The sequence below is a fragment of the Echeneis naucrates genome, chromosome 24 (genome assembly GCF_900963305.1).
Source record: "Echeneis naucrates chromosome 24, fEcheNa1.1, whole genome shotgun sequence".
Taxonomy (NCBI): Eukaryota; Metazoa; Chordata; class Actinopteri; order Carangiformes; family Echeneidae; genus Echeneis; species Echeneis naucrates.
In genome coordinates, this window is record NC_042534.1 from 10,597,417 (window position 1) to 10,617,847 (window position 20,431).

A 20,431-nucleotide genomic window follows, 5' to 3' on the forward strand; every position below is an offset into this window, starting at 1 on the left:
TTTAATTATCTGAATTGTCTCACTGAATATTCTCTCTCTCAGTGTAAGGTCTTTGGTAGGGGGTGGTGGGCTGCATGGAGCCTTGTATCCCCTGTGTGAACCAGACAGTTTCCTGAAATATAAATTATGTTATCGACAGCTACAAGAAAGAGAAAAGCGCAACACATAACTCCACTTGGCATGATATTCTCCCTCCCACACCGTATTGCTCTTTTATCTATCTAACCTATTATTTACCACATACATAATATATTCTAATTGACATTGTCTTTCTTCACACTTGGTCCCAGCAGTCAAAAGAATTGAATAATTAAGGAAGACTGAGTCATGGCCCTTGTAAAGAACTGTTGGCTCTAGCTTTGAATTAATTGTTTTCAACATAGGATAAATTCTTAATCTGTGACGCATCATATTTAACAGTGTGCTGTACACACAGCGCAGTTATGATATAGTTCTCATAGATGAATGCAATGCAATGGAATATAAAAATACCAAATCCCATTCAGATAGATAAGAGGCTATTGCTGAAAGGACATGTTAAGTGGCTTTTTCTACACAGGGTGTTTGTGTGTGTATGAGTAAGCGCAGTCAACCCACCCCGGTAACATATCTCGGCCTGAACTGAATCGTGCCGAACAGGCCCAGGATGACGACGATGATGTGGAGGAAGTTGGTCAGGATGGGAGCCCACTGGTAGCCAAGGAAATCAATCACCTGACGCTCCAGTACACTGACCTGAGAGGAGGAGGGAAAGTTTCAGTACATTTTCAAGCAAAGAGAGAAGATAGGAATATACGACTGTTCTTTCTATTATATCGTAATTTAGGTCACACACAGTCAACTTTTAGAATTAATCTCCCTGAATAACCAGGAGTACTCAATAATCATAACTTCATTACATTAACTCAACATTATTACATCAGTCAGTCTCAGGCAGAACATGAATCTTTGACGGTGGTCTTCATTTTGATTTAAACTACATGCTTCTGACTCACAGGCTGAAAACAATAGCAGCGACGGACCGGTGCTTAACAATGCTGTCGCTGCTGGAAATCACTTTTTATCATACAATATTGAGCTTGTTGTTTGAATCTATTTTACAAAATAGACTATCCATTTAGTCTATTTTACAAAACATAATATTAATTACAGTTCAAATTATGGACACATCTTTTTCATAACAGTGGACTTACTAAACACAGGGTTAAAGGGGATGCATTCACTAAATAATCACAATGAGGTAAACATTAATCAGTTATCTGTGCATTTGTATTCGGTTCCCAGGGCTGTGTGTGTGAGGTTATTGTCATTCAGTCACTGGAGCTTCATGCTGAGATGCGTAGCTAATGAAGTCAGCACAGTGTATGATATGGTTTTGCTACGTTTATTAACACACACACACACACATATACCAACTGAGGGGAAGAGAACAGGAGAGAGGGGGAGGAAAAGATAGACAGATAATTAGTGTTATTTAGAGAAGACGCTGCCATTGACTGCTGTAGACTGTGAATGAGATGTGTTTAAAGACCAACAGCTTCTGTCATGTGAAATCATGAGCTTTATACTCTGTAATTCTCACTACACACATGGCACACACGCACACACACCCACACACACACACACACATTTCTGGATGGCTGAGTTTAGAGTGCCCTAATGTGAGACCATATGGCGACACTACAGCCTATCACAGCCAGAAAACAGGCACACACATAAATACACACCTAATAACACACACATTGACAGTAACCTTGTATTGAATGAATCTATCCAACATTAGTTTTAAATATGAGAACATTTATTGGATGTGAGTTGTACTTCTGTACGAAAGTGTGTAGTGAGCTAACATATGTGCATTCACCCATGTGTGTGTGTGTGTGTGTGTGTGTTTCCATGTCAGGGCAGGTCTGCTTTGCTTGCACTTGACAGCACCTGCTGTTATTAGACGCACTGGGCTCAGCTGGTATCACAATGTGTGAGTGTGAATGTGTGTGCATTACTGTGTGGGAGACATTGTGTTTCTTTGTCTTTTGATAGACTCCATCTCTCGTCATATATGTGTGTGTGCTTGTGTGTCGCTTTGTGTATTAGCTTTGTTTTATTATGTAAAAGTGTGTCCTGCCATTGACAATTATATAGTGCTGCAAATGTGCCTCTCATACTAACGCACACACATAGACACACACAAGCTATTATAAGAAGTCAGAGGCCTCCCAGCCCATTACAGAGGCCCCTGGGGGCCCCTCTTTCATCACCAATAATATAAACAGTCTTCACTCCAGCTGGGACACACAGGCACTCCCCCAAAAAGGCACAAAACAAATCACACAAACAGAAATGGAGGGGGAATATTTGATAGGAAGAACAAAGCATTTGTTATGCCAACATTTGGTTTGTCGTGATTATTACAAGACACATCCTTAACGGTCAATGAGCAAAAACTAACCTTGGTTTTATGGGTCTTTATTGTCCTAAAGTGAGTTAATATAGAAACCAATAAAGAGCAATATTCAAAACCAGACCATCTGTTCTCCCACACAACACCCACCTTTCGATGTCAAATGCTCATTAATTCGGCTCAGCTGCAAAACAACGAACCTTTAAAGACAACGCATGATTACAAGCTCTTGCGGCCTTATTCCCAGCATCCTTTGTATGCGACAGACACTTTGAATATGGCATGAAGTCGCCCAGCTTTCAACAGCTATGACTCTGGGGGGGGGGGGTGCACGGAGCAATATCATATCTTAGCAGATATGGCAGTTTTGTGATATGTGCAGCTGATGAAAGCATCACCATTGTACAGGTGGGGCTTCAAGCTGGCTAGCCAGGTCCTCTGGGATCTGCTGCGACAGGCTTTGATGCTGCCAACAGAGATGTTTATTTCAGCGCGGCTGCTTAAAGCACAGGGGCAGAGGCACGTTCAGATTCAGCTGGTCTGGAGTGGTATATACCACACTGTGAATCCACCTGTTGACCAGCACATTCAGCATTAGTCCAATTTTCAATAGAACTGATCCCCCTGGGGAGAGATTTCTACCTGATTCAGAACCAAGCAAATACTGAAGTTTGCAGTAAATGCCCTTAAACGATTGATGAATGCTGTTCATTATCTATCTGTGTGTGTGTGTGTTTGTGTGTGCTTCATAAAACATAGAAAACAAGTTGCTAGGCAGTCTTCTTTCAATCTGTTTAATACCAGCACGCAAACCCTCAAGGACCAAGAATGTTTATTCCTCCTACTGATCTGTTTGCATAGACTGATGTTGTACTCTTTGCAAAACTAAAGTTTCACAAATGCAGAAGTTATCTGAGCGAGTGAGTAAAAAGCTTCAGTGGATTCATCCCTCTCCAGTTGTGGCACCGAAAAAAAAAAAGAAAAAAGAAAAAGAATTTGCACTGCTCAGTTTAAAGTTTAAATAGGAAATATATTTGAAATTTGTGTTACTTAGGAGAATTTGTTTGCTTTTACATGAAAAATTTCATTTGCTAATCCAAAGGGCTGCCATTTCACCTAATGAACAGTTGTGAACAGGCCTAACAGTTTCTCACCAGCTGCAAGGAAAATGACTCTAGCTTTACCCAGCTATTGCTGATGAACACTGATTCTGTGTGTCTGGTTGGCAAACTCTTTGAATGCTGTAGTCCCACTTGTTAGACAAAAACAGAGTTCAGAAGAACACAGTGGTGGGTTTGCGTCGCATCAGTTTCAGACAGAAAGTGAGTGTGGCGTTGATCGTTTCTATGACACGTTGACTTGTCTCGCAGACATAAATGTGAAATTACATTTTTTAGCACATCATATTGCTAATTACCTTAAAAGCTCTGACTCAAGAGCTCCATAACTCAGTGCTATGAAACAGTAAGCTATAGCTGTCTGTAATCGTTTCCATAACTGTAATGCAACTTCTGATTGGCATAATTCTATTTTAATGTGACTGCATAATGCTAACTATATTACTGATGTAATATTGCTGCAAATTACAATAAATGTAAAAATCTGTGAATTGTACAGAACCCTTGAAAAGTTTACTTAGACACTGAACCTTCTCTGAATGGTTTAAAACTCGGGAGGACTTTAAATGTTTGCTGAAGCTTCCTGGGTTGAATGCAGGTTGGAAGTTTCGAGCTTGATTCTCCCCTAAGCACATCAAGACTGTAGAAAGTGCAGCTATAACCAATGCAAACAGTGATATCACCGCATACTGACACAGCCTGAACTACACGTCTTCATCACTGCACCATGGTGAGATTATAAAGCAGTGGAGCTCAGCAAAAGTACGATTTCTGGTAGGTGGTAAATTTCTTTTTAGCTGAACGGTGAGGGCAGAATTAAAAAGAAAAAAAAAAAGAAAAACTACACCAAGAACAAACTGCCCACAAAGACAGAGAGGCAGATAAAGTGATAGAGAAAGACAGTCAGTCAAACACTTATAGTATGGATCAGCAGTTGAAAAAAAGAGGGGGTGGTGATGAAAGGGATAGTAGGGAGAAGCAGAGAAGACCATTTTCAGTGAGTTTGAGAAAGATTTTGGTCTATTTGATAATGAAAGATAGAATGATATCAAAGAATTATTATTGCCAGGCAGACAGGGAGACAGCTGCACTCCGTGACCATTATGAGACACTGCAGAGTGATAAAAGTCTCTTTTATCTTAACAAAAGAAGAGGACGGAGGAGAGGAGAAGAGAGAGAATAAGACAAGGGGGACAGAGAGAGACAGGTTAAAAAAATTGGATGAGTAGGCCTGAAGGATCAGAGAGGTGATTAAGATCTGACAGAGCCGAAAAAGAGAGTGGGTGAGAAAAGTGAAATTGTCTCGTCTTCTGTCACTCTGTCACTCCATTCCTCCCTCCTCTTCCCTCCACCGCCCACTGTTCCCTAACTCGACTAATCTTCCCTCATATTCTCATTTCCTGCCTACCTCTTTTTTTCTCTCATTGTCGCACCCTGCTCTCAATCCTCTCATTCTTCTCCTACATATTTAATATGCATTCATCTGTTACCAGTTCTGTTGCCATAAAACAGCAAATTACCTCATCTGCCTCTTTTCGTTTGTCTCCTCCCTTCGTTGCTGTAATACCTTCCACTTCCTGTTCCTCTTTTCTTCGCCTTCTCTGCCTCTATTGTATCCATGTGCACCTTCTGTTCCCCCTCCATGTGGTGCTTGCCTCTCTAACTCTCCCTTCCTTTGCTCCCATGACTCTGCCAGCTTGTTATCTCTCCTGCTCGCCGCCGCCCTTCCTCAATCTCACCCTTCCCTCCCTTCTTCCCTTGGCGCTTTGGCTGAGAGTTTTCGCTTGGTTCTGTGACCTTTAAAAAACTGCTGATCAAATTCTGCTGCTCATCCCATTATGGGCGACAGGGAGGGAGGAAGAGGGGGGAAAGGATGAAGTGAAGGAGCCGAGGTCAGACAGGGTAGGATGAGATAGACAGAGAGACATGGTGGGCTGAGCAGGAGTATGGGAAGCTACAAAGGATGGAGGAGAGAAAAACAGTCAGAGGCAAAAAGAAACTATCCAACACCTTGTGAGTCAGACAGCGAGCATCATGACTTGAGTAGCAACATCCAAGAAAATCAGACACACATTGAGGTAAATATACGGCTGTGTTTGTCCCTCATTGGCTTCCATTCTGAAGCCATAACTTTTTTTCTCTGTAATCATCATAAACTTTATTCTCCTAATAAAACTCTGAAGCAATCATGGTTTACTGTTAACTTAATTAAGGCCGCCTGCCTGTGCAGTGTCCCACTGTGTACAGCAAAAGCAATCTCCTATCGATTCAGTTCACACAACGATCAATTCATCTCCATTGGAGGCTATTAGGGACCATTTGTGGCTACTTAGGGCTCAGAGAGAGAGAGGAAAGATGGCAGGGAAGAAGGGGTGAGCAAAGCGAGGGAAGGGGAGAGATAAAACGATGTAGCTAAGTACTGGCAAAGGAAAGAGGAAGAAGAATGGAATGTGGAAAGAAACAACGTTGATCAAAGGTGAAATTCTCCTCATTAAATATCCAGTTCCCCCTTCAGGCCCACTCATTTTCATCATAACTGTTTAGTCATTGCTGATATTGCCTTAACAGCCTCAGTGACACACTATAGACGGTGCAGACTGTGTGCCACTAAACTCTTTATCCCTTTCAAAAGAAAATTTCCAAATACTTGAGGTTCCACCTAAAGTTGCAGTCACAAACAGCTTTCATCACGCAGGTGAATTCGCATTTTCTGACTGATATAAGGTGATGTGCTCCCCTTTCATGACTTGGCTGAATTTTCAGTGCTGTGTTAAGCTCTTTCTGAGCCTTGAGGTGCACCTTTCAAATTTTCCAGTCGTAAGTGTGCCCAATGTCGTTAAAGGACATTATCAATTCAATATATCGTGGACATATATAGTGATAGGATTTCATCATATAGCTCAGAGACTTGCTGAAGTGGGGTTCAGAAAACACCCACACTAATCTGGGTCTTTGAAACATGAGTCTGGGAAAATGCACAAGTTTTGGGGATGGATCTTTAAATTGTGTCAGATGTATTTGATTCAATGACTATTGAAACTATTCCGACAAGAATATCATTTAGCTTTTCTAAAGATGACCTAGGGATAGATGGTTAGTTTAAAGAGAGACACTTTAAAGGTCGAGTTTCCTTTAGTTTAGGAGCAAACAAGTTTTAATTAGGCGATCTGATGTACTGATGTAGAGATGTAGTGGTATAAAGCTGATGGATAGCTCTCATTTGGAAAGAGTGCAGAAAACGATGATAAAACGACTGAATCTAAATTTGACTGGAGGCCAACGCAAAGAGATCAAGATCAGTGTGATATGAGATATTGAAGCACACGGTCGTGTTTGAAAAGGCTGTGCGCTGTCATCCATCCAGCAAAAATGTTTCAGCTATTCTGAAGGGTCATACTGGAAGAGAAGGTGAAAATCTAACCCTCTATCGATGGGTAGGCTTCCATCCAAATGTCAAGAGTTTAAAAAAAGAGAGAAAGTAAAAAGTGAATAAATTACAACCACAAGGCATGAGCAGCATTAAAAATGCATTAATCTCTCATTTCAATCTTTTTTTCTACATTTCTAAGTAAAAAAGTTTGCCGTATATGGACATCTGTCCACTGAGATTAGCAAGTAGTGAACAAACAGTAATAAGAAGAGAACAAACAATTGTTTAGATATGTCCACACAGCTGGCCAATCATTGGATGAAGTGGGTGTGAAGTTCAGATTGTTGGGCTTTGGAAGGTACATATTGACTCAGGGCTTTGTACGACAAGCCACATTCATTCATGCAGTACTTTTCTGTCTATATATATAACTTTTCTATATTCAGCATGTTCCCTATATTGCTCTGTAGAACATTAATCACACACCAATGATATGGGGGTTTTAGGGCTCAGGATTTTGCCCAAGGACATTTCAACATGAACAACTGAAGTACAGGGGCCTGGAACCGAACCACGACCTTTTCCACCTCCTGTTCTCCAGCTGCCTCTGATCAAAAGCTTTCCAGAGGAGTTTTTGATTACTTGTAAACAACCTGGCCCAGAGGTGAAAAGGGATTTATTGTTGTCTAGGCAGGACGCAATAAGCCATTATATTCTTTAGCTGGAAAAAGTAGGGATGAATCAAACCTCACTTCACGTGTTGAGCGGGAGAGCAGTGCGTCCAAGATGAACCCCCATAAAGCAATCACATGTGTAGCAGTTTTTCTCTGGACTGTATGGCAGAAGATCTACAACATCTAAGTCTTCTATGACATCACATTTTTTCTCTATACGTTCATGTTATAAATGAAATGGTAACTGTAATGAACAGTTTAGCTCACAAACTCTCACAAAACCAAACATAGGAGACTAAATAAATGATCAGAAAAAACTCTAGAGGTCAAAATTTGCATGGCATGTTTAACAATGATCTACAAACACAGTTAGGTCAAAATGTGTGGAGGCAACCAAAAGTTCCCCGGACCATTGCAAGAGATTCAAGATGGTGACTTCAGGCGGTTTATGCACAGTTCAAATGCCACTGATTTGGCCCGGCAAAACAAACTAAAGTAGAACTGTACACGCTCCAGGGTTCAGCTCATTTAATGCTCTGTGCTAATCTACCCAGATCGCCATGAAATTCAAACTTGAAAACTTATTTACACTACATGGCCCCATGTGACAGCTGCATATGCTTACTCATCAATCGCTTCAGTGTTTCAGGACACATGATTGCCTCTACATTAGGAGGACTGTTTAAAAATGTCATTTAACAATGCATGCAATTGATACAATATGCATACATATGGAGGACTGTGTGTATGTAGCTGCCAGAGAGGACCATTAGGTATAATAACAGTGCATAATATCTCATATCAAGGTATTGGTCCATCATACTGTATCAGTCTAACGCAACACTTGTCACACCAGATATATAATCTGGACAGGAATCATTTGGATAATCAGTTTGACTATTTTGTAATGTCAGATTTTATACTTCCCACTGCCATGGCTTCTCGACAGATGGAAAGAGAGGACGGAAGCAGTGTTACCCAGTTAGGAACACCCTGTAAGTACCCTGATGTGTCATGTGGAACAACTGAGATGGATCGAGATGGCAGCGAGTTAATGAAGGCTGAGCTGTGGAGATGATGAGCAAAACTGGCCCACAGGCAAAATCCAGTTTGTGGCCTAATTTGCAATAATAACCCTCAGCACCTGAACAAATTGTAACTACAATTTAGATCCCATGGACGTCTGACACGTTTAAACAGAGTGTCAGTGGAAAGGCAGACAGTTAAGACCTTACGTAAGCCTCATTTCTATTACCTCGCCAGAAAGGCCACATAAGGAATTCCCTTTCTTAGCTACTGCGGCTGTTTGTCTTTTTCCCGTCCTTTTGTCAATTTCCCCTCTCAGCTTGAAACTGGAATGCCGCTGCCAAAGCTCTTCAATGCAGGAACATGCTCAGGGTTTTCTCACCTCAAACAACAACAAGCACATCACAGTGCTGCATGCTAAGAAGCAGTTTCAGCCCAGCAGTGGCGATAGAGACATTGTAAGGTAGACAACACGATTTCACCTATTAACTCAATGGACTGTGCTCATGTTCGGCCCATTGATTTAAAAGATGACATTGTCAGAGGTTTCATTTTACACCAGAGATAACCTACTGTACGCGCAGACATTTGCATTCCTACAAGGGATGAAAGCCATTAAATAAATGGTATTTTTTTATGTGTTATCATGGCTGGGTGAACACCACTGGGTTTAGTGGGTCATTAACATATCTGCATCTGTCTCTGATAATAAAGAAGGACAAGACTTATGGCAGAATTATAATAATAATAACTCAGCTAACCATATAAACATACACTAGTTCTGGTTTTTGTGTTATTCTCATTAATATCAATAGCACAGTTTTCTGCCAAAGCTCCCTATGCATTTGTCCTTCACTGCCTCATCCCTCGTCCCAAGAGCACCATAGATCCATTTCACATCTCCTTGTGAATTAACTAAAGTGATTAATATTCCTAGGAAACATTTCTTTATGTAAACGTGGCATTTAAATGTCAGAAACCCCAACTAATCAGTTTGGTATTTCAACAGATCTTCCCTCTCTGTATGTGTCTGTCCATCTGTCTGTCTCTGTATCTTTTTCTGCCAAGGCTCTTTTGTTTTCTGTCAGCTGGATTCTGCTCTCTCTGCCTGGAAACAACAAAGAAAAACAAAAGTTTGGGACGAAGTCTGTTTTTGTAACTGTAAATCTGTTGCTGCTACTAGTGAGCGTTTCTGGTTTTTCGTCCCTGTTACGAGTTGCATTTGATTTTTGATTGATCATTATTAAGTCAAATAGGGCGTGTTGAAAAACAACATTTCAACAAAATGCTTACAGTAGACATTTAAAAGACAGTTACATCATCATCAAGCAAGTGGGAATAAAAGAATTTTACAATGACATTAAAATTTAAAGGGGAACAAAGATACAATGAATGATATGAAGCGGGTCACAAGACAGAATTTTAGTGTTGGAAGTAACTGATCATCACTAGTGAGACAGGGAAGTAATAAAAGCATGTAAAAAGAAGGAAAATGTTTTATCTTTGCCATCGATGATATGTGGAAAAAGATACTGCTAATGAAAGTATTAAATTTTAATGCATTCAAAGGTATCACGTACACTTCTGGCATGTGAATTGAGATTTGGGGAAATAGAAGCACCCAGACAAGAAAACGATCTGAACAGATGATAAAAAATTTTTAATAAACTAAAAACAGCTTAAGAGGAACTGATTATAACTAAGTTTCAGAAAGAACTACAGCTGCATATCACCACCATAGCAGTGATAAGGAACATAGAATTTCCTAAAAACAGGAGTGGCCAAATATAAAATACACAATACTGAACAGTGACTGACAAAAACTGATTACTGCAAACACGGACTATGCGATTTTAGCTGCTACCTTATGTGACTAAAGTATCATTCATGGGATCCAATTATCTGCAGCTTGTCAAAGAAGATTTGAGCAACACCCCAAACTATGAAGCACAATTAATGACATGTCCTCATTTCAATATGCAGACAGAGGGAGGGTTATTTATAGCAGTGGCATCTGAATGGCGTTCACACAATAGCATACCCACACAGATTCACATCTACACAAATCCAAATGTACACGGTTTAGCGCACACTCAAAACAAACCAGGACAACGTAGATACATAGAAAGGCGCACATCCAGAGCTGGAGGACATTCTCTCTGTGCAGACTGTCAATCAGATAACATTAGACTCCCTCGAACAAGAAAACGTGCGTGTGCATGCATGCTGGAGTGTGCATCTGTGCGTGTCTGCCCTTTTTCTCATGCTGAGCTGAATGTGTCATGAGTAATAGGCTATTTACAGTCATTTGGTATGATTGGCCAACTTATTTCGTTTAATATTGCAGATTCTCCAAGAAATGCACCTGTCTTCTTCTCACCGCCTCGTCTCCTTTCTTTCTTTTTTTCTGTTTCTTTGTCTCTGCTACCTTGCTCCCTTCCTTCTGATGCTCGGTCTCTGCCTTATTGCTCACGCGTTGTAGTAACAAATTTCATGTCTTTGATTGGAGGCATGTCCATCTGTTTGTCTGCCTCTATCCGTCAGATTGTGTTTTTATTTATTTTTTTTGCCTGTGATCCGGCCAGCAAAGAAAAACACTGACACTATCACAGGAAAGCAGAAAAAGTGAAATGCCTGGCTTTGTTTCGGTATGTTTTATTTGCTCTGTCGCTTTGATCTAAACTGGACTGATTCTGGCAAATCAGATAAGAAGACAATAGAGGCAGAGAAAACTCACGCAGGCTATTGTTTGGGTTTAGGTTTTTTAAAAATGTCATGTTTCTGATACACAGATGAAAAGCTCATGGGTGATTTTTCTGCTGTTGGAGATCAAATCTTTTCAGGTTGTGGTGTGTACATGCAAGAAATTGTAAATATTGGGAGTTATGCATTTTGTGCAAATGGATTTCTTTTGCCTTTCATTTCGTGGATACTTAATGGCTCCGACTCCCTGCGCTTGTTGCCTTATCTCTTCTTTATCTTTCAACGCTTCCTGTGGCATCCCCTGTCTCTCTTCTTCCCTTTATCAAAAACCTGTCACTTTTCATTTCTCTCTTCTTTTGCTCTCCAGTTCTTTTGGATTTTGTCTTTCTTTCTCCCTTCCTACTTCTTAATTTATTTCTCTCCTCTTGATCTTCAGTTGCTAGGAGCCTTTTTCCTATCTCTGTCTCCTTCGTGTCTTTGCTTCTATTATCTTTCCTTCCCTGTCTCTCCTCCTCTCACCCCATGATTCCATCCTTCCCTTCCGCACTTAATAGGTTTCTGTGTTACTATCCACAACACACACACACACACACTAAAATTATCCCTCCTCAGTCAGTCTGTAAATGAATTATCAGTCCACCAATGGTTTTTTCTTCGTACACTGCTATATCTTAATGGCCGATCTATGCAGGCAGTGCTTTTATGAGAATAAAATGTGTGTGTTTGAGCGCGTATGTGTGTATGCTGGTAAGAAAGGTGGGGGGGTTCAACTGCTGCATGATGAATAGGAAGTATTAGGAAGCACCTCTATTGTACCCAGAGGCTTTTGCTTTGTTTGTGTGTGCATGCGCGTGTTAAGCACATGAGATTGTATAAGGTGTGTCTCTTCATTTATCTGTACACAATTTAATGATTCTGCGTGTGTGTGTTTAGTTTAGTTAGTATTTTGACTCTGTGTGTGTGTGTGTGTGTATGTGCGAAGTAGGGGGATATGTAGAGTGGAAATGACACCAGGCAAACCCACAGATGGACGCCCAGCGGGCTAAGAAACATTAAGATTGCACAAAACACATTAACACACATTAATACACTTAATACACACACACCCACACACACAAATGGTAAGTTGATACTGGCCTCTCCCTCTCTCGGAACAACCCCATGGGAACCAAATGAAATCAACCACATCATTAGTGGTTGTGGTGTGTGCATCTGTATATATATATATATATATATATATATATATATATATATATATATATATATATATATATATATATACACAAGTGATAGGTTCTGCATAATTTGAGCTTTTTGAAAATAAAAAGAACAATTTTGACTCAATAAATGAAATGAAACATGAAAGGGTGTTCTCTCGTTAGTTTATTGTATCTGAGAACTGAGTGCTGCATTAAAACAGTCAGGAAGACTTTTGAAACACAAGCTGTTTCCCAAAATGTTTAGCTTCCTCAGTAAATCAGGAGACAATAACATCAGTGTGGGTTTTTTTTTCTTTCTGGGTCCCAGGCCAAGATTAAATTAACTTTGCGTCCTGGGCTGAAAAGGGAGACATGAAAAGAACCTGTGGTGTCGTGGCTGACAATGAACTGCCGGCCAACTTTGTCACCTTATTTAAATGAGCTTCATTGTGCTCGCAGCGCTCATAGCATCAATGTGCGCTGGGCCCTTTATTTCCTCCTGCTCACTATTATGAAGCAGAAAATGTGGCTATATTTCCATAATATTACTCTCGGTGCTATCGCTGAAGCCACATTGTTGATCAGCCATTCACTGTGAGTGGAGCACATGCAGCCAGCACTTCCTCCCAGTGCATATGGACATGAAGGTTCGCCTGTATGTTTACTACAAAAACGCCCACAAGCAGATTCCACTTAAGCCAATTATGACACTGTGAATCTGGAAGCGTCTGCATCTTTTCCATCAGCATCAATACTTACCTGTCCCCATAGGCCAAACACAAAGGAGTTTCCAATCAGGCCAAACATGTTCTCAATTCAGGGAAAAAAAAAAACAAACAAACAAAATTGCTGGTGATTGAATGAATTAATAAATAAATAATTATGTGTGTTATGTTGCCAGAATGGCTACCCAGAACACTGTTTGTGTGCTCCTCCAAATGCTTTTACTGTAATGTGATTTATCAGCCTCTTCAATACATTAAGTATATTTCTAAGTCTGGAGTGTGTGTGTGTGTGTGTGGGTGTGAGCATCAGTGCCTGTGTCTATCCTCCCAAAGATATTGCAAACACCAAAATCCCAGCTTCAGCATTGCCGGCCACACAAAAGCTCTGCCAATTTCTCTATAGATTCTTTCTTCTCTCTCTACACAGAGGAGAACAGAGGGGCAAGTGTAAGTCAGCATGTGTGCTTTTGTGTCTCGACAAGTTCTTCATTATGATAATGGAATGACAAGCAAACCAGTAATTCAGTGTGGAGGACATTTGGGTGATGTGTTTGTGAACCTATTTAAAATTAACTTAATTATTATTATTCTTTAAATCTTTACTTTTTGGGCAGAGTTTAGCAGAGTCTATGTTGCTACACAGTCTCGCTCCTGCATCACAGTGCCTGCTAACTCAGTTTCCTCGATTAATAACGATAATAAGTTTGAATCACCAATGTATTATTCCGCTAAGCAATTGGGCAAAACGTTTATTAAATGAAAATATCATTAACGCTAAACTGTACGCACACAGAACATAGATCTGAGAGCTATAAAAGGCTCAGAGGAAATCTTGTATGTTCTCCATTAGACTACTTGACTAATCTTTTCCTTTCTGTCGCGAATAAAAATTAGAGCCAATATAAACTCACAGCAGATTTAAATCATGTTAAATTCATTCTAAAGAATGGCAATAAAAAAAACAAGAGTTATCTCAAGTCTGATGATACACATTAGTATTCAGTTAGACAAATCAACTATTGCTTCATAGAAAAAGTGCTTCTGTTTTTACTGACATATACACTGTGACTGACTTGACAAATCACATACAAGACACAGAAATCTTGTACATCTGGATGTCACCCAGACACAGATGGGTACACACAGTGACCAAAGATGAATTTTATCTTGTTAAAGTGTAAAATATGGCTCAAATGTTATTACTGGGCCAGATAAATTCTACTGTGCAATACGCAAACGTTTCCCAAATCACTGAAGATAAAGATAACTGCACTGCAAAGCAAACCATGGCAAACTTACTTTGGTATTGATATTTCATTTCAAGATGCAGTATGGGGTTCTTCATTTGCACTGCGAAAGTTTCAAAGATGCAATTTATTTTCCTGAAAAGTGGAAGTTACAAGCTAGGGAATTCTTTCTGTGGAGCTGCTTGATCCCTGCCACACTAGTTCTGTTAGAAGAAAAGAAAAAAAAGATTGAAAAATGCACTGCTTTGAGTTCGCAAACACAATTTTTTGCAACCATACAGACCTATAATTCATATCGATGCATGGATTTCCTCTGATTGAAAATATTCTTAACACTTCAAAAACGATACTGTTTTGTCAAAGGGATTGACCAAATTCACTTTGGTCCTGCTGATGTTCAGGTAACAAAAATTACCATTGGCCAATAACAAGGTGTCTTTCCAGTGCCAATGTATATATGCTCTGTTTCAGGATACACTGCTCCACCAAACAACAATGGTTGGCAGAGTGTTAATGGGACTGGAGTTAAAGGCACAAGTAAAATTTTTAACAAATTATATCTTTATTCTTCAATTGGTGAACAAGTTAAGCTGACAAGCAAACAAAACTGCCAACTGATTTCTTTTTTTGGACAAAATGCCAGGAGAGAGGAAAGAGAAGCACAGAAAGAAAACTGTTAGAAATTCCTCAGCTACAGCCATGTATTAAATAGCCCACCAGTTATTGTCAATGTCTCACCAATCCCCTAGAAGCAAATATTTCACAGAGACATGCAGATTCATTTCATCGCACCACTTTCTCTTTCAGTTTAATTACCAACAGGAATAAAAAAGCAACACGCCCACGCTTCTGCACCAGCACTCCAGTACAGCAGCGTGGCTTTGTCCCAAGGTTTGAACGTACAGGTGGCTGTACGCTGTATATCATGGCCACCACGCAAGGATCTGGGGAGTCATTGACCTGTCAGTCATACTTACTCACGCACAGATACACATTAGTCAAGTGGCAGCTCACCCATCCTGCTGTGTCCTCTTGACTCTGCTGAAGATCACACACATAAACACACCATCCTCCATTAGCCTGCTGTTTGCCCTGTCACTGACCCTGCATCCGAAACCACAAACACAGAAACATGACCGCACACGTACACACCCTGGAGCCCACACTCATAAACACACAGTGTACACAGTGAAAAAAAACACGCGTTTGCCAAATCCTTGTTGATACAGTAGTGCGCAAACACACACGCGCGCACACACTCGTTTCATTCCTCGCAATTACTTTGAGGTCATAATTAGCATTTTTAATAATAAAAAGGGGACCTAAAATAACTTGTGTGTTTGGGTGTTTGTAAAAACTCAAGCAGTATCTTTCGCACTCTCATTATTCAGAGACAGCTGTAATGACAAACAAGAACAAGGTGAGTACGACTTTTTATTGTTTTTTTTCTTTTTAGAATTTGGACCTTGAATTATTAAATATTAAATATTTTGAAATGAATTTGAAGTTTTAGAGCTATAATAAAAACAGAACTTAGTCAGTGTGTTTTGGTGGGAGCAGAGATCTGTCCTGCTTCAAGAAGTGAATCATTCTGGCTGAGCCACACGATAACACTTTCTTTCCTCTTGGTGGAAACAAAGAAAGTGAAACTGTGCCATGCCATTGTGCTTACTACAGCGTATGTTGACACACTGAGCCATTAGATTAAGAGCTAAAGCAGCTACACTTTTTCACAGAGGTGTCTGTGATTAGAGAAGGCTACTGCAAGGCAGATCAAAGGAGCACCCTGACATTTTGGAAAAATATGTGTATTCGCTTTCTTGTCGAGAGCTATGTGAGAAGATTAAACCCACTCTTATATCTGTCTGTTGCATATGAGGCTGAGGCCATCATCCAGGGCTCTGTGAAAAACTATTTCTCGGATGGGTGAAAAACAGCAGCTTGTTTTTACACTTGTCAGTGATACTGATGTATTAGTTTGTGAGTTTGATAAGAGAGGTGCTGATAAGTAAAGACGTTACTGAAATCTAGCAGCCATAGAAGTGTTGTTGTGGGGGTGGACAGGTACTCAAGCACATTTCAAACAGGTATTCGAAGTAGTTTTGTTGTTATATGGCCACAATCACTCCCCAACCTTAACTATGTCTATTTTATGTTAAAAAAAAAACCCAACTCATTATGTTTACCAAAACCTAACCAATTAGTTTTTATGTCTTGAACGAACCAAACGTTAACCACAATGACATCACATTACTCCTGCATCAACACTGATTTCTGATTGGACTAAGCACAGACAAAGTAGTTTGACAAATTATGTACTTTGTTGTTTGTTGTGACAGTAAACATAGAACTTGATTTCTGGTAATAAAAGCCCAACTTAAAAAAAAAACAAAACAAAACACCAAGACATGAAATTATGTTTTTGTATTTCAGTGGGTGATTTGTTCACTTTTTGCTTGTCAAAACAAGTGGTAACTGCAGCACTTGTACATAATGCATTCACAAAGTTGTTCCACCATCAGCTCCTATCCCAGCTTCTTCCTTCCTGTCTCCATTTGCCCTATTTATTCCCTTCTTCCCCACCTTACTGTGTCTTATCTGTACAACCATCTATACAAAACCCATCTCTCCATCTTTGCTCAAATGTCACAACTTCTCCCTCCGTCCCTCTATTTTGAATCCATCCTTTCCTTCCTTCCTTCCCTCCTTAACCATCGCTTCCTCCTCTTCTCACTACCTTGTCTCTATCTACTGCAGCTTTATGTAACTATCCATCCACCCATCCATCCATCCTCCACATCTTTAATATTTTTCTCAGATTTTGGTGCACATTTATTTTTCTCCCCCTCCGATGCTTCCCCTCAACCCCTCCTCCCTCCATCTATCCCTTTTTTCTACATCCTCACTTGTCCTTCACTGCTTCCCCCCCCTGTTTCAGTCCCACACTGACACCCCTAGCACTCAGATTTCCACAGCAGCACACTAGTACAATCAAATGTGGACAGACTGCACCTTCACCTTTACGCACATACTCTCACACAAATGCATGCAAGCAAGCGGCTGCTCAGCACTGTAATCAACCCCACACATGCAGACTCACACACAGACAACCCTGCTGTAGCTCTCTTGTTCCTGTCTCTCTCTCTCTCTCTCACACACACATGCACGCACACCCTCTCAGATGTAATCACCGTGAGTGCTGAGAGTGCAGTGCAGAGGTGTGAGACTTGAAACTTGACTAAATGCTACTCTGTGCCATCAATCATAAAATCCTTTCTGGGGATTGGACAGCTGACACTGTCGGCATTACGCATCGTCTCCCTTTATTTCAATCAATCATGTCCTCCGCATTGCAAAAGGTCCACAGATTGCAAAATTATATTGGCTTGCTATCATCCGTCTCGCTATTGAGTGATTATGTTGGATTGAGAGGATAGGCTCACTTTTTGTTCATGTTTGTTCAGGCTATGTGTTTGAATTTGAATTTTGTTCGCCAAGTATAATAACAGTAGACAGGTAGAGCCGTCGTGCTGGTATATGGATTTCACTAGTATAGAAAGGATTTGAAAGGTCATACCACAAAGTGCAGCTGCTGATACAGCCAATGTCACTGATAAACCGATAAAAACCAAGCCAGTTTGGCTCTGGCTTGGTTTTAAAACTTAAATGTGCTATTATCTGCAGACTAAAGAGCAACAGTTGTTGCCAGAGGCTGAAACAAGCAACCTCTTCTATACACTCAAAGAAATGTAGCTACAAGCATGAAGTAAATGTAAGAAAGCCACATTAATAAGTATATATAGGCCTTGGGGGTGTTGAAACCAAATTTGAACCTCTTTCAATAACTTAATCTTGCTCATCTCGGCCAGTTAGTTCAGCTAATGCGTTTGTTAATGAGCATCTCCCTTTAAAAAGTAGCAACTTCTGTTCAATCCCATGCCTCCGGCTTGTCCATTAACCTGCTCTCCCTCAATATGAAATTGAGCGCATCATACACTGAGGTTCAACAAGCTTGTATCTGAAATGAAAGCCATGTCCAGCTTTCCGAAATATTTTGACTTCAGTGAAAACGAGACTGAGTACAGCGCTCAAAAGAATAAAGACGCCAGTGCTGCCATAGCAGCAGAGAGATGATAAAAAATCATGGCTGCAGTAAACATAAGCTGGTTCAATGATAATTTTTAAGAATTCGAAGATCTGTTCATTACAAACACACATATCATGAAGAGTGCTGGTAAAAATAAATGAAACGGTCAAAGTTATGCTGTTGATATTAAAATGTATTGACTCAATTCTAAGTGTCAAACGGGTATTGAGAAAAATGCAGGAAAACATTCCACCTTAAAAGCAAGCTTATCTGCATTTTCATCGTGCAGCCAGTTAGCTTGGCTTGACCTCTCTCTGCACTTGTCTGATGCTGTATCATATTCATATTCAACTCATAATGATCAAACTGTTCATATAGTTATTCTCAAATCTTTCAGTATGATCATAGTTGACTGATGGACATTGATGTCATCATCAGTTTGTAGGACCTTCAAAATGGGCCACAACTTAACTGTGAGCATGTGCTGAAGGCATAGGTGCCCTGCAGGTCTTAAACAAATAGCATGACATCACTACAGAAGGGCCACAGTGATTGTACATTAATCATAACAGAATTGAAGGGTTAAAGCAAGCTTGATATTGATTTGAAGGCATATTACTTTGCTTTATGTGTGTGGTTCTTGTTTTGAATGCTGGAGGCAAAATTGGAGTGTGATGTACAACTGCAATTATAGTCAGCTACTTAGTAAGATTTATTTATAGGACAGAAAAACTCCACTGCACTATACTGTACGTGTAATATAATGAATAGTTTCAAATTTGTGGTATTTTTAGTTAGTGTCATAAATGCGTCCAGTTTTCAGCCAAGTGACTACATGCTCAGATACACATACACACACAAATACAGTGCCACATTACTACATTCAGAAACTGTGCTTCTATTTTAGTGCATCGTGCCACCACAGTTTAGCTGATATGCTGATATGGAGCTGAGCTGAAAGCTGAGACTGCATCCGTATCTCACTTTAGCTGCTGTATTCAAAAATACAAGAGATTGCCGGATCTGATTACTGTGTCTGCGTGTGTTTGTGTATGTCTGAGTATGAGAGAGAGCGCAAGTGGAAAAAATAGAAGGCGGTACTTGGTACGTGTGTGTCTATGTGAGAGCCGGAGATAAGAGTAGAGCCAAACCAGAGGGCAGGTGTGTAAGGTAATAAGACTAAATAAATTCATACTGAGAGAGAGGAGAGGAGCGAGGGGCATGAGAGAGGGATGAGTGGTGGAGGAGAAACGATTACAGCTGAAGATGAAAGTGTGATGTTGAACTCTTTCTGCTCTCACACATCAACCAATAACTTCACTGGCCCTTAAAGGGATTCAAAACTGAAACAAAACTCGTCTTCATTGGTGCCTCCAGGGAGCACACAAAGGGAAGAGAATTCTCCGGATTCATTTTGCAAGATATCAGAGCAGGGAGCAGCAGGGCTGCACCTTCATGTCAACACACACACGTCTAACAGTGCAAGGACGTGAATTTTATGATTTCAAGAATATTTATTTGTCATACGTGAACGTACAAGTACACTTGCAATGAAGTGCATAGCAATGGATGCGACTGAGGAGGGAAAGAAAAAAATAAAAGCAAAAATAATAATTTAAAACATCTATAAACATCCAAATCTAAATAAGGTGAGAGAGAAGTCCAGAGTGAGCTATGTACATTATCATGTATAAATATACAAAGATAAGAGTTACACCCCGCCCCCAAAAAAAAAAGAACTTGTACATTACGTAATATTTATGTATGTGACTGAGAGAAAGAGAGACAGAACAAATTTCCAAGTAATATATTTATAGATCAAAATAATGACAGCTTTTGGAGAAGCGACAGGGGACCTTGGCAAGCAGCAGTGAAGGTGTG

At 40.1% G+C, this 20,431-nt stretch overlaps 1 protein-coding gene across 2 annotated transcripts in view; it reads right to left on the reverse strand.

Moving 5' to 3' along the window:
- The window catches only part of nkain2 (sodium/potassium transporting ATPase interacting 2), a 63,572-nt gene that overhangs the window by 30,291 nt on the left and 12,850 nt on the right, over window positions 1-20,431 (reverse strand). For both annotated transcript variants that reach the window (XM_029496604.1, XM_029496605.1), the window contains exon 2: window positions 598-735. In XM_029496604.1, the coding sequence (XP_029352464.1) occupies window positions 598-735 (138 nt within the window). The remainder of the gene's footprint in view (window positions 1-597; window positions 736-20,431) is intronic.